Source organism: Trichomycterus rosablanca, chromosome 24 (genome assembly GCF_030014385.1).
Source record: "Trichomycterus rosablanca isolate fTriRos1 chromosome 24, fTriRos1.hap1, whole genome shotgun sequence".
Lineage (NCBI taxonomy): Eukaryota > Metazoa > Chordata > Actinopteri > Siluriformes > Trichomycteridae > Trichomycterus > Trichomycterus rosablanca.
Window position 1 is genome coordinate 19442829 of NC_086011.1, and position 14399 is coordinate 19457227.

The following is a 14399-nucleotide window of genomic DNA, read 5'->3' on the forward strand; positions in this document are numbered from 1 at the left end:
CAACGGAATTCTCTCTTCACGTATCCCAGATTGTTTTGTTTTGGAAGTTGGGGTCAGAGCGCAGGGTCAGCTATCGTACGGCGCCCCTGGAGCAGGGTTACGGGTCTTGCTCAAGGGTCCAACAGTGGCTGCATGGCAGAGCTGGGATTCAAAGCTCCCACCGTCCCATTCAGAAGGAAACGTAAACAGGTTTAATTAATCAGTTTAATTTCATTATTTCTAGTTTATTTTGATATGACACAGTTTGAGTTTATGTTATATAAATGAATCTGATGACAGGTTATTATGGGATGTGATATAAATACAGTCTGAGTGACTCCTTGACCCCGCCCCAAACCACAGGATTGTATTTTCAGCGCCAAAGATTTTATCAGTCAACAGCAACAAAACACACGGCCAAGAATCATCCGGAAATTCTGCATCAGTTTATCTTTCATTTTTTCATTTATAAATATGTAAAAATTACAAAATATTTATTACTCATTTTCCATCTGAGATTTAAAGGAAGATGAAAAAGTGAAAACGTCTAAAATTATGTGTGTGTTTCTCTGTGTGTGTGCGTGTGTGTGAGTGTGTGACACACTTACACACACACACACACACACACACACACACACACACTCACACAGTCACTTACACACACACACACACACACACACACAGTCACTTACACACACACTTACACACACACACACTTACACTCACACACAGTCACTTACACACACACACACACACACACAGTCACTTACACACACACACACACACACTTATACACACACTCACACTCACTTACACACATTTACACACTCACACAGTCACTTACACACACACACACACACTTATACACACACACACACACACACACTTACACACACACACACACACACACAGTCACTTACACACACACTTACACACACACACACACACACTTATACACACACTCACACTCACACACATTTACACACTCACACACAGTCACTTACACACACACACACACTTACACACACACTTATACACACACACACACACACACACACAATACATGTTTAGAATATTTGCCGTGCTCATGTGGTTATCTAAAGGATCCTCTTGCCAGTAAGTGTGTTGGTGGAGTGATGGCTCAGTGCCAGCAGGAGTGATGGTGCAGATCAGTCACAATAAAACTGGTCTAACTGGAGTTTATTTGGAAATCTGGACTGGTTCCATAAAAAAAAATGGTGTGTGGAATGTGTTCAGTAAACAAACCTGGGATGGTGAGGTCGCAGGAGGTCGCCCCACTGCTGCACCAGGCTGTGAGGGGCTCATGATCTCATAGTAAATACTGCAGGTAACAGTGTTGAGTTACTGAACACATCACCAGGCTCCTCACACAGGACAGAGTTCGCTCACTGGTTAAGGTACCAGTAATCAGAAGGTTGCTGATTTATGCCCCTCTGCCCCCCTCAGGCACCTACTGCTCACAGGTCTGAAGTTCTGGGGGTTATTTATGGTGACATTAGTAAGTCACGTGTATGATTTATGAGCTACACGCTGCTGCAGCTCTGTCATGTTTTCTCTATTATTTACTGGGTAGGAGGATCAGGGACCTGGAGGAGGGGGGCGCTGTGCCCTGGCATGCTGAATTTGGGCGTAAGGGGAACCTGGTACACTGATTCTGGTGACCCAGCCTCGGGCAGTACATAGGCAGTAAGACTTCTGTGATCATCACTGTGTGAAGCTCATGACTGGGGTAACACTAGTGATGTAACACTCAGGGGCCCAACCAGCAACCCTCTGATCACTAGTCCAGTATCTGACCCACTGAGCAGTAGTGTGATAATGTGGCAGCATCACGACCAACACCGAGTCGTTCACTCAGTTTTGACAGATTTTCTTTGTTAAATTTGTTTTATATAAAATAAACATTTCTGGACTTTTACTGAAACATTTACTGCAGGATGTGTGAGGGTATACAATCACTGATATGAGTTACAAAATGACAGATAAACCTTATATAACCACAACAATAATTATAAATATTTGCTACGTTGTGGCCCATGTGTGTGTGTGTGCGTGCTTGTGTGTGTGTGTGTGTGTGTGTGTATCTTATATAAGGAATCATCAGGATCCGGTCGAACAGGTCAGAGGGTGAAATAACTGAAAACAAAAGGTGAGGAGAACAAAGCTCCTCTTTACTGTAACGCTCCTCCTTCAGCCCGGCGGCAGCTGCGGTGTGAGACGGGAAACCGACCGAGTCACAAACACACAGACGAGCCAAAAATTCAGGACCACCGACCCACCTGAAGGTTCCTGTGGTGTCTGGTACCAGGACGTTACCAGCAGCTCCTTCAGGTTCTGTACGCTCTGAGGTGATCGGTCCTACAGAGCATCCTGTTCCTCTCGACCCCAGAGACACCATGCACACAGACCTGAACGTCCACGTCACCATGGAGTCCAAATAATTATTATAACAATATGAGAGCAGGAAGCGGGGCTTCCAGGTCTGTTCTGCAACATAAAGAAAATCTGTGAGTTGCACCGAACCACGACTGAGCCACAGGACCACAAAATCACTCCATTATAATTATTTACATGTTTTTTTAACATTCCTGAGGTACTTGTACATGAGACTCAGCTTATCAGGTGTTTAATCTGTCACAGACCCCTCTGGAAGGAATATTCTCCTCCCAACAACACTGCTGCACCTGCTACGCTTATACCAGAACAACACAGACGTTTTCATTATTAAACAGAGTGGAAGGAAGTGAAAAATAATAAGTAAACGTAGAAAATAAATAAAGTGCTCGGTGAGTGTATAATTTCATGCAAGTTCTTTTAGTGTGTGTGTGTGTGTTTCTCTGTGTGTGTGTGTTTCTCTGTGTGTGTGTGTGGGTGTGTGTGTGTGTGTGGGTGTGTGTGTGGGTGCTATGCCCTGCATTGAACTGGCACCCTGGCACCTTGCTATTGAAAAAGGCATTAGAGCCACCACTGCCCTGATAACACGCACACACACAGAAGAAACTAAATTAAGGGGAGTGGTAGCAACCACACAAGTGATCAGAAGGTTGCAGGTTTAAGTTCAAGTTGGGCCCCTGAGCGAGGCCTCGACCGGTTGCTTCGTACTCAGTGGCTCACAGTTACAGATCACATGTTCTGATTGTAGCCGTGTAGATGTGGACGCGTCTCTTCAGTCCAAACCTCCAGAATCACGAGCACTAAAATCACATTCTTCTTCTTCATCTGGAGTTAAAGGGTTAGAAATAGAACCAGCATGTTTACTGCGGGGTAAGTGTGTGTTTGTCTCCAGCACATGTGGGCACTGCCCCTGATCTACATCTACTGACTGAACTCTACTGAACTCCTCTCTGAGTGGCTGCTGGCGCACTGCTGCCCCCCTCTGGCCACCGAGATATCCTCAATTACTCCAGTCTGAGACTTTATGACGTCAGAATATGTTCAGGAATCTGTAATAATAATAATAATAATAATAATAATAATAAAGCTGATTTCATTCACATCTGTTAAACACAAATACCCGCTGTACACAGATGAGCCAAAACTGATGAGCACCCCCAAAAACGTGGACAGCGATGCCCATTCTGTAGTGCTGGCGCGTGTGAGGGTGAAGGGTCTGTTAGTTGTTGATCTGATGGTAGTTAAAGTTGGGTTGAAGCGTCTCCCAAACAGCAGGGGGTGTCACCACATAATCCTGGTGATGAGGTGAATGTGGCACCACACACAGAGCATCAAACCCTTCTGTACCAGTCTGAGTCCCCATGCATCTTCTGCCCACTGTTCAAAGCACCTATGACGAAGACGCAGGCATCAGACCTGGACGTCAGAGCAGCAGAAGAAGGTCGACTGGTCCTGGGTCTGAGTCTCGTTTTCTCCAAGTCGAGGTTTTGTGTGATTAGACACAAGTTTAGAAGATTTATTGGAATGATTTTGGGTTTTATACTGTGACCCTGATGTGTGGTTTAAGATGATAGATCTGTAGACAGACAGACAGGTAAATAAAGGAGCGTTTGGACGTAGGCAGACAGACAGACAGGTTTAATCCAAACACACTCACTTCTGTTACAGGTTGATGTTAATGATTAGAGACTCTATATAATAAAATGACTTAATAAAGTCTCACTCGGCTGGACTTTGCTCTCTGTGGTGTTTGGTGTTGGATATTGTAGTTAATGTTGGACGTCTCGTGCGAGGGAAAGCTACGATTACTCACACAGAGTAAATATTGACCCACACGCACTGTCATTATTCCAATTCACCTCCTGTACAGAGATATTTTTCTCTTTTACTGACCCGGTGATGCTTAGCAAACAATCATATTTATTTATTGTGTCGGTTTTTACAGGCGTGGTTGGGACAGACAGGCGCTGTTAATACAGTTTATACTGGACTGTCTTGACTCTCCTCTCAGGACTCAGGGAAGTGACACCAGCACTAACCCTGCCCTGATATTCTTCTTCCAGTTTAAAGATCTTTTAGGTTCATGATGATGAGAAGTGTTTCAGATTTTGTTTGACGTTGAATGAAAAGTTAGGTGGGTTCGTCCGAGCCGAGCTGAAAAGGTCGAGGTTTATCTCTCATGTTTTATTGTCTGTGGTTTAACAGTCGTAGCAGGAAGTGGAATGAATATTCTGTGAGTGACACCAAGACAATCAGCTTCCAAAAATAGAGGGGGAGAACACACTCCCATTCCACAAGTAAAAAAAAAACCCCAGAATGCACTGCTGGAGGCAACGGCGCTTTATACACACCTACGTGACCACACCTATCAGGTGTATTTATATCTCAGACACGCCAAAAATAGTTCAGCTGTAACTCTGTCAGCACCGCAGGACTTTCCACTGATCAGATGAACAAACGTTCAGACGCCAACAGGAACCATCACCCCAAATTACTCAACAGAACATTCAATAAACCTACAAACCAAAACCTGGACATGAACTAAAAAAAAACCAAGTACGACTAAGAAAATGTACCGATGTTATAAATCTAACTTTAGCACAATGACCCTGAGTCCTGCTGTAACATCACTGTACAAATACAGAGCTGCTGATGCATATCCAATTATCATCAACATGGCCTTGTTGTTTGGGAGATGCTTCAACCCGGTCGTTTATTCATAATGACCTGGTCCAGATCAAAGTCTTTCAGGTCTTTATCCTGATCAGATCTGCTGTGTTCAACCATGTGACCTACAAATAACGACCCTCAGCACTTGTAGCAAAAAACACAAAACCTTGTAGTTTTATCCACTTAAACTGTGAATCTATTACTGGTAGAAATGTAAGACGTCTCTAGATAACATGCAATTCCAAATTAATTTAAATTTAGTCAGACTGTCAGAACTAAAAGTGTCATTTTGTTAAAAAATACTTTTATAATTCTTCTAAACATGAAGCTAAGTCTTGGATAATGCAGCAAAAAAGATCAAATTTACTAACAAATACTAGCGATTAGGAAAGAGCAACCAAACGCACTGATCTGAAACTTTCAGCTCTCAAAGAGAGTAAAAATCTACCAAAACTGTCAAAAGAATTAATGAGTTAGAAAACAGGATGATATGAAAGATGATTAGCAGGTTTATTGTGCTTGTTTGCTGTACCGCTGTGTGTTGAGCTGTAGATGGAAATTTAGCTGTAATCCTCAGGTTTGACCACCAGGCGGCGCCACAAAAGTTGTAATTCAGAGCGGTGTGTGTAATGTTGCTGTTTGTCCAGCAGGTGGCGCTATAATCACTCCTCATGTCTCTCAGTGTGAGTGAGGATGGGAGGAGATTTGAATGAATTTTAATCATTTTCAGGTTTTTTTCAGCTCAGTTTGTTTCTGTGCGTCGGTCTGAACACTTTCAGTCTTTAATCTAACAGTTTTATTTAATAAAATGATTAAAATGATGAGTTTTGTGTTAGTAGCGGTGCTGTGTGTGGGAGCGCTGGAGTCTCAAACACTTCAGGTAAAATAAATCATCACTTCTTTTATTAGTAATTAAAGGTTATTCAGAATTAATTATAACTGTGTTAACAGTAATATTCTACATTTATAGTTCTATTGAAATGTTAATATAGGGAGTAATAGAAGTGATTTATTAATGACACTGGTTATATTTGGATGTGCTCTGTTCCCGTTACTCTGGAGGTTGGAGGAATGTTTCTGTGTTAGTGATGAAAGTGAAATTTGTGTCTCAGTAGTTTTGGAGAACAAAGAAGCTCCAGAAACACCGACCAGTTTATAAACTCACATTTAATTCATGTGAAATAATAAATGTTCAGTTGTGATCTGTAAAAAGTGAATTTTATGAATTTTATTTATAGATGAGAAACGAAATTAGATAAATTTGCAGATTTTATTATGAAATCGAGTTTGCACTGTATAAAACTAATCAAATCTGTTTTAAATACATTTGGATGTAATTATTCTTTATATGAAGTTTATGTTTACAGCAGGGATCAAAAGTTTGAGACCACAATACTAAGAAATGCTAAAATACATAAAGATTTTATAAAGGTTTTTCTTTATAAACGTTTCACTTTTTATGTTGATATATTAATTCTCTTTATTTTTTGTTTAACTGATAAAAATAGAAAGAAAAGATTTCCAATGTTTTACTGATCAGCTTCATTCTAGTGTATAAATAGAAACACGTTTAGAATTTGATGCTGTAACAGACTCATAATAATTTGTGACAATCAGTGGGAGATGAATCTCAAGTGCAGGCAGGCCAGACAAGCACCCACACTCTTCACCCTTGTTCTGGCTCCGTCCCAGCTTTATTGGAGTGTGTTACAGCATCTAATTCTAAATTAGTTGGTCGCTGGTAAATATTTGACAGCGCTGCACGTTAGGAATCAATAGTAATGTTTTGTAATAATAATATTATAATGATGTTTTTTTTGTTTGTATGTTTTTACAGTTGAGCAGAACGGAGGTACCCGATGCCCTCTCGCTCTCGCCCGCCAAGTTAACACACAGCGTTGGTGAAACGCCTGTAGCCGGTGATTCGCGGCGGAGGGTGGCACGCGGCTCTAAAGACGCTAAACCGAAACAGAGAGTGGAGCAGCACCAGGAACGACACCCGCGACCCTTCGACCCGGAGGGTTATTTCACCACGCCCAGGGTGTTTAACGGGTCACTGCTGTTGCACAACCCGCTGTACCCGGTGACGGGGGAGTCGTACGGTGCGTACGCGGTGATGCTGCTGGCGCTGATCGTGTTTGCCGTAGGCGCGGTGGCTAACCTGGCCGTCTCCTGCTCTGTGTGGCACAACCACTTCCTGCAGAACACGAGGAACTGCGTCCTGGCCAGCCTGGCGCTCTGGGACCTGGCGGTGATTTTCTTCTGCCTGCCGGTGGTCGCCTTCCACGAGCTGACCAAGAGACGCCTACTGGGAGACGCGTCCTGCCGCCTCGTCCCCTTCATCGAGGTATCGTCTTTAACACTGGGAGCAGTTTATTGGTTTTATACGCTGTTTATTTATTCTGCTAAACATTCAGTGTGTGTGCAGAGGTACATCGTGCTACCCCACTACCACTGAGATCCAGGGTTCAAATCCCCACTGGCTATCAGCCGGTCAGGCGTCTACATACAGACAAGAAGCTCAGACTGAGATGATGTGACGCTGCAGTCTGGAGTTTGGTGGTTTAATTAACATGCAGGTCCCCCCCCCCAATTAGCCTGAATAGGGGCGTGGGGGGGTGACTAATTGGGGTGGCGAGTGTGTTTAATAGAGCGGCGGGTTGAACGGAGGAGTGTGTGTTTGTTTTAAAGCTTCATTTCACAGCCAGCGTGAAAACACTCGACTCTCCGCTGAGCTTTTACCCTCCTGAAACCCACTGAGGTACAAACGCACCCCAACAAAGACCCCATTCTTCTGCTCTGGAGCTCACGCCCACGCTCAGCGGCTCCCCAAAACAATCCTGAGCTTCTGTGGGTTCATTTTCTTTATTTATCTGGACGAGGCCGATAAATCCTGATAACATCCTGAAATGTTTTGTTTTCTTACCTGGAATAGAACACACACACACACACACACACACACATGAAGTACGTCTAGTTCTCTTACACACACACACACACACACACACACACATGAAGTACGTCTAGTTCTCTTACACACACACACACACACACACACACACACACACACATGAAGTACGTCTAGTTCTCTTACACACACACACACACACACACACACACACATAAAGTACGTCTAGTTCTCTTACACACACACACACACACACACACACACACATGAAGTACGTCTAGTTCTCTTACACACACACACACATGAAGTACGTCTAGTTCTCTTACACACACACACACACACACATGAAGTACGTCTAGTTCTCTTACACACACACACACACACACACACACACACATGAAGTACGTCTAGTTCTCTTACACACACACACACACACACACACACATGAAGTACGTCTAGTTCTCTTACACACACACACACACACGCACACACACATGAAGTACGTCTAGTTCTCTTACACACACACACACACACACACACACACACATGAAGTACGTCTAGTTCTCTTACACACACACACACACACACATGAAGTACGTCTAGTTCTCTTACACACACACACACACACACACACACACATGAAGTACGTCTAGTTCTCTTACACACACACACACACACACATGAAGTACGTCTAGTTCTCTTACACACACACACACACACACACACACATGAAGTACGTCTAGTTCTCTTACACACACACACACACACACACACATGAAGTACGTCTAGTTCTCTTACACACACACACACACACACACATGAAGTACGTCTAGTTCTCTTACACACACACACACACACACACACACACACACATGAAGTACGTCTAGTTCTCTTACACACACACACACACACACATGAAGTACGTCTAGTTCTCTTACACACACACACACACACACACACATGAAGTACGTCTAGTTCTCTTACACACACACACACACACACACACACATGAAGTACGTCTAGTTCTCTTACACACACACACACACACACACACACACACATGAAGTACGTCTAGTTCTCTTACACACACACACACACACACACATGAAGTACGTCTAGTTCTCTTACACACACACACACACACACATGAAGTACGTCTAGTTCTCTTACACACACACACACACACATGAAGTACGTCTAGTTCTCTTACACACACACACACACACACACACACATGAAGTACGTCTAGTTCTCTTACACACACACACACACACACACATGAAGTACGTCTAGTTCTCTTACACACACACACACACACACACACACATGAAGTACGTCTAGTTCTCTTACACACACACACACACACACACACACACATGAAGTACGTCTAGTTCTCTTACACACACACACACACACACACACATGAAGTACGTCTAGTTCTCTTACACACACACACACACACACACACATGAAGTACGTCTAGTTCTCTTACACACACACACACACACACACACACACATGAAGTACGTCTAGTTCTCTTACACACACACACACACACACACACATGAAGTACGTCTAGTTCTCTTACACACACACACACACACACACACACACATGAAGTACGTCTAGTTCTCTTACACACACACACACACACACACACACACATGAAGTACGTCTAGTTCTCTTACACACACACACACACACACATGAAGTACGTCTAGTTCTCTTACACACACACACACACACACACACGCACACATGAAGTACGTCTAGTTCTCTTACACACACACACTGAAACTCTCTGGTTCTCTCTCTGGTTCTCTCTTTGGTTCTCTCTGGTTCTCTCTCTGGTTCTCTCTCTGGTTCTCTCTGGTTCTCTCTGGTTCTCTATCTGGTTCTCTCTCTGGTTCTCTCTCAGGTCATGTCTCTGGGCGTGAACACCTTCAGTCTGTGTGCTCTGAGCGTCCATCGTTTCCAGACCTTGACCAGCTCCTCGTCCTCCAGGGTTCCCGAGTCCTTCGGCTCCATCCTGTCCAAGCTGTCGGTGATCTGGTTGGGTTCGCTGCTCCTCTCGGTTCCTGAGCTCACGATCTGGCATCTGGAGACGGAGGTGTCCCGCTCCTCTCGCCTCCCCGTGGACCGGTGCGTGCACCTCCCCCCAGCCGCGCCCTACCGCTCCGAGTGGCTGTTCTCCCTGGTGGTGACGTACCATCAGTCCCGCATGTGGTGGATCTTCGGCTGTTTCTTCTGCCTCCCTCTGCTCTTCTCCTTCTCCTGTCAGCTCCTCACCAGCCAGATGTCAGAGAGCCACGCCCATTCCTCCTCTGCATGTTCCTCCTCGCCGTCCTCCTCCTCGTCTCAGAAGCTGGTCATGATGATGACCATCGTTTATGGGATCTTCTGCCTGCCCGAGCATGCCTGGAACATCGGCCTCACCTACGCCGGGGTCCAGGTGGACGGGGCCACGCTGACCACGCTGGCTCTGGTGGGTCAGTTCCTGCTGTTCGGCAGGGCGTCGGCCACGCCCGTTCTGATTTTGAGCTTGTGTCATACGCTGGGCCAGAGCTTCATGGACTGTTGCTGCTGCTGCTGTGAGGAGTGTCTCCCTAAAAGACCTTCATCACCGGCGTCCTCGTCATCTTCATCATCCTCAGCATCATCATCCTCGGTTTCTGAGAGGAAGAAGAAGCTGCGAGCTGAACTGGATCAGAAGCTGAAGGAGAACTCAGCAGAGCTGGCTATAGGAACACCATGCTGAGAACCTCACACGTCTGAGATCATCACAGAACAGACTCCAGATAAATAAACTGTGTGATCAAAAGTATGTGGACATCTCGACCATGAGAATCTTACTGAACATCTTCTACCATTCCACCAGCAACATTATGGAACCATGGCTCTATCATTTATTATTAAGTCTGTCTGTGAGAATTTGTGCCCATTCTTCACATTAAACTATTTTTAGATCTCAAACTTATTTTATACACCTGTTAGCAGTGGGCGTGACTTAAGCACTTTCAATAACTATAATAACACAATAAGTAGACAGGGTGTCCACATACTTTTGACCATATATCTTAGATAATAGAAGTACTGAATGAAATCCAGACAGCAGGTCTGAAACTCCTCCAGTTCTGTAAATAATCTGAGCGGCTCCACTGGGGGTCTCGTCACTAAATCACTAAAGTCTGATTACTGTGATGGACAGATGATCTCACCACATGATCTAATCTGATCTGATCTGGTTTTGTGGAAGCCGTTTTGGTCCGTGGTGAACCGTAGAAATGTGAGAGCAAGGCATGCTGGGTACGAGCCCTGGAAGGTCTGAGCCGTCACCTTTTGCGCCACTTTTATTCCCCTCGATGCTGTAGATCCGCTCATCAGGTTCGGTACAACATAACGGCGTCCACACCTCATGTAGAGCGCTGGTTTTTAAATATTCACGCTGGACATACAGATGCGTAGATTAGCTAGCATGCTAACGATGTATACAAGTGAAGCTTGTGTGACTGTGGACAGCAGCAGCCATGTTTCAGTGGATTCTGACTCCTGTTCTATGCACATGTGTGTTAACTTTGTCGGGCCCCTGATCAAGGCCCCTGAACCCTGTGGATGTAGTGAGGGTGTGTGTGAAGTTTGAAGGTGTAACATGTAGTGGCGCTATAGAGCCTCAGTAAAACTTGAAGCGTTACTTTGATCTTGTTGTATTTGAATAAAAGATGAAAGAGCGCTCGAGTCTTTGATGTTTGTGTGAACGGTTAGATGTTTGGGACTCAGAGGAACGATCTCTACACTCAGCATGAACTTCATACAACACACACACACACACACACACACACACACACACACATCATTCAGCACAGACTTTCTCACACACCAGTGCACCCCCCTCCCAAAAATCCCCCCCATCCCCCCCCCCGTGTCTTTCCCTGTGTGTATCAGTGTGTGTGTGTGTGTGTCAGTGTGTGTGTGTGTGTGTGTATCAGTGTGTGTGTGTGTGTGTGTGTATCAGCGTGTGTGTGTGTGTATCAGTGTGTGTGTGTGTGTGTGGGGGGGGGGGGGGGGGGGGGGGACTTTTATAAGAACCGTATTGTTCGGACTCCCCCTCAAAGCCTCTTTGAGTTTCCAAGCAACCGACACCGCTCACACACACAGTTGGGCCTCGTCGGCACGTGGTTGCCGAGCAACAGTTACACACCGTCCTGGTATCCGGGTCCCCCCAGCCGCCTACAGCGCACCAGAACCGGTCGTTAGGAGCTTCGTTATAATGAAGAGTCGCGGCCGATCGTCTCGGTTTAATTAAGCTGTTCTTATAAAAGCAGAGATTGGGGGGGGGGGGCATTCATTAGAAACGCTAGACAGAAAACGGACCAGTGACATCATCGTGTCTGAGTCAAACATGGTGAGATAACAAATATAAACCCACATTACCAGTAAAAGTTGGGACGTTTAGTAAAAGTCAGTAAACAGACGAATGTGTGACGTGTTAATTCTCTTCAATCTTTATTTAACTGATAAAAGTAGAAAGAGAACACTCCAAAAAAGTTGGGACGAGTTGATAGAATATTAAAGACACGACGGGTTGTGGCTCAAAACTTTGTTAGAAAATTGTCAATCAACATAAGACTGTAAATAATTCAGGTCTTTTACCATCTACCATATATGATATTATGAAGCGATTCAGGGTATCAGGAGGAATCTCAGTCTGTGTTAAATCTGCACCATCATGCTACTGTCATAAATATAAAAGCATCCACATGAGCTCAGGAGAACTTCAGAAAACCCGTGTCATTTACCTCAGTCCGCCGCTGCATCAATAAATACAACCTGAAAGTATCTACAGGAACACTGTGCACTGATCTAAATACGTTTCAAATGCGTCAACCAGGAGAAGGCTACAGAATGCTCACATACGCCACCGAACCACAGTGAGAGTCACGATCCTGACAGTGTTAATCCACCCAGGAGTGTGTAACCTGTTTAAGGAGCTCAGGGAGAACATGCTGGTGGTGGAGTGCTGGTGTGGAGTGTCCCAGCATTCTTATAGAGTGTGTGAGGTCATGTGTATTTGAGCTGAAGCTGAGGTGTAGTTGGGTTTTAGAGAGGAACACCGATCCTGAACCCCAAAACTCCCACATCACCCCAAAATCTGACCCAAAACTTCTGAATATAAAAGTCAAAGATTGACAGGAGCACTTGAAGGCAGCATCAGCCACCCTCGGTGTGGACCGACAGTTCAGGACGTTTGTTGTTCAGTCACTGCAGGGAACAGGACGGAAGTGTGTGTGTGTGTGTGTGTGTGTGTGTGTGTGTGTGTGTTATGATTTGGCAAAAAATAAATGCTGTCATTTTTATGTCCAACTCACTGCAGGATCAGATCCGGAAAAACACACACACACACACACACTCACACACACACACACACACACACACACACACACACACACGGTGTGTCGGGTGCAGAGGTCATGGGAACGAGCATCAGATCTGATCTGAGGTCAGATTCTGTCTAACTATCTCTGTGTATCTGTCAGATCTGATCTAATGAGATTATGTGTGTGTTGTTGTGATATCCCACAATGCACTGCCACACGTTAGAGTTCAGATGACGTACATACGTGCTTTAGATCACCTGAACACATGAACAACACACAAACACTCTAGTGAAGAGGGTGTGCGGTTTGGGGCACGACCACAATGGAATAATAGTGGCGTCTGTGTGAGGTGCACTATATGGCACAATTTTCCAGAAGAGTGGAGACTGTTGTAGTCACAACATGTGTGTGCCATGATCAGGTGTCCACATACTTTTAGCCGTGTAGTGTATACATAACAAATCTGATTACTGTAGTGAATTAAATCACAGAGTGTAAAAACAGGCTGCTACTATAAATGTTATTATAATATTATAAACCTTTTATTAATGATTTAAAACATCATGATATTGATGTTGATCTGTCTGATGGTCTCAGATCTTCAGGCTGAACTTCATTAGATGTGTAGATCTGCACTCTGATGTGGGACTCGATCTTATGATGATCTCTGATGGTGTGAAAAGGAAAAATAATAATAAAAATAAAACTTTAGAGAGGAGAGCTGATCATTCCCATCATTACACACACACACACACACACACACACTTTCTTCTCGTTTTACACAAATAGAATTTGAGTTTTTGTTTGTATTTTAATATAAAATCAGTTTAAATCAAACACGCTTTAGTTATTTTATTTTATAAAAAATAGTTTTATTATTATGAGATGAAATAAAAGGTGTTTTTGTGTTTCTCTGTAGTGGGAAGGAATTTCTCTGTGGGCTGTGTCTCAATTCACACTGAAGCTTTTGTGTGTGTGTGTTTGTGTTTGTGTGTGTGTGTGTGTGTGGAGGTTCTGATTCAGGCTCTTACTGACCTCTAGTGGAAGAACAG

General features: G+C 44.3%; 2 protein-coding genes across 3 annotated transcripts in view; one reads left to right on the forward strand and one right to left on the reverse strand.

Moving 5' to 3' along the window:
• Positions 1-5875: 5875 nt before the first annotated feature.
• On the forward strand, positions 5876-11701 carry gpr37l1a (G protein-coupled receptor 37 like 1a). The gene is made up of 3 exons (XM_062986455.1): positions 5876-5944; positions 6902-7411; positions 9891-11701. Exons 1-3 carry the CDS (start codon positions 5882-5884, stop codon positions 10728-10730), a joined length of 1413 nt encoding a protein of 470 aa, XP_062842525.1. The 5' UTR covers positions 5876-5881; the 3' UTR covers positions 10731-11701.
• Positions 11702-13907: 2206 nt separating this feature from the next.
• Positions 13908-14399, reverse strand: part of arl8a (ADP-ribosylation factor-like 8A) — a 6247-nt gene continuing 5755 nt past the window's right edge. Inside the window, exon 9 of one of the 2 annotated variants that reach the window (XR_010007463.1) lies at positions 13908-14014. The gene's annotated coding sequence lies outside the window, so the exon portion shown is untranslated. The remainder of the gene's footprint in view (positions 14015-14399) is intronic. The other variant, XM_062986478.1, reaches the window with a different exon arrangement.

Bases quoted from the DNA above. Each gene is read 5' to 3' on its own strand.
- gpr37l1a (XM_062986455.1), top strand. From the start codon at position 5,882: ATGATGAGTTTTGTGTTAGTAGCGGTGCTGTGTGTGGGAGCGCTGGAG. The intron at 5,945-6,901 runs GTAAAATAAATC...ATGTTTTTACAG, and splicing joins TGGAGTCTCAAACACTTCAG to TTGAGCAGAACGGAGGTACC. The intron at 7,412-9,890 runs GTATCGTCTTTA...GTTCTCTCTCAG, and splicing joins GCCTCGTCCCCTTCATCGAG to GTCATGTCTCTGGGCGTGAA.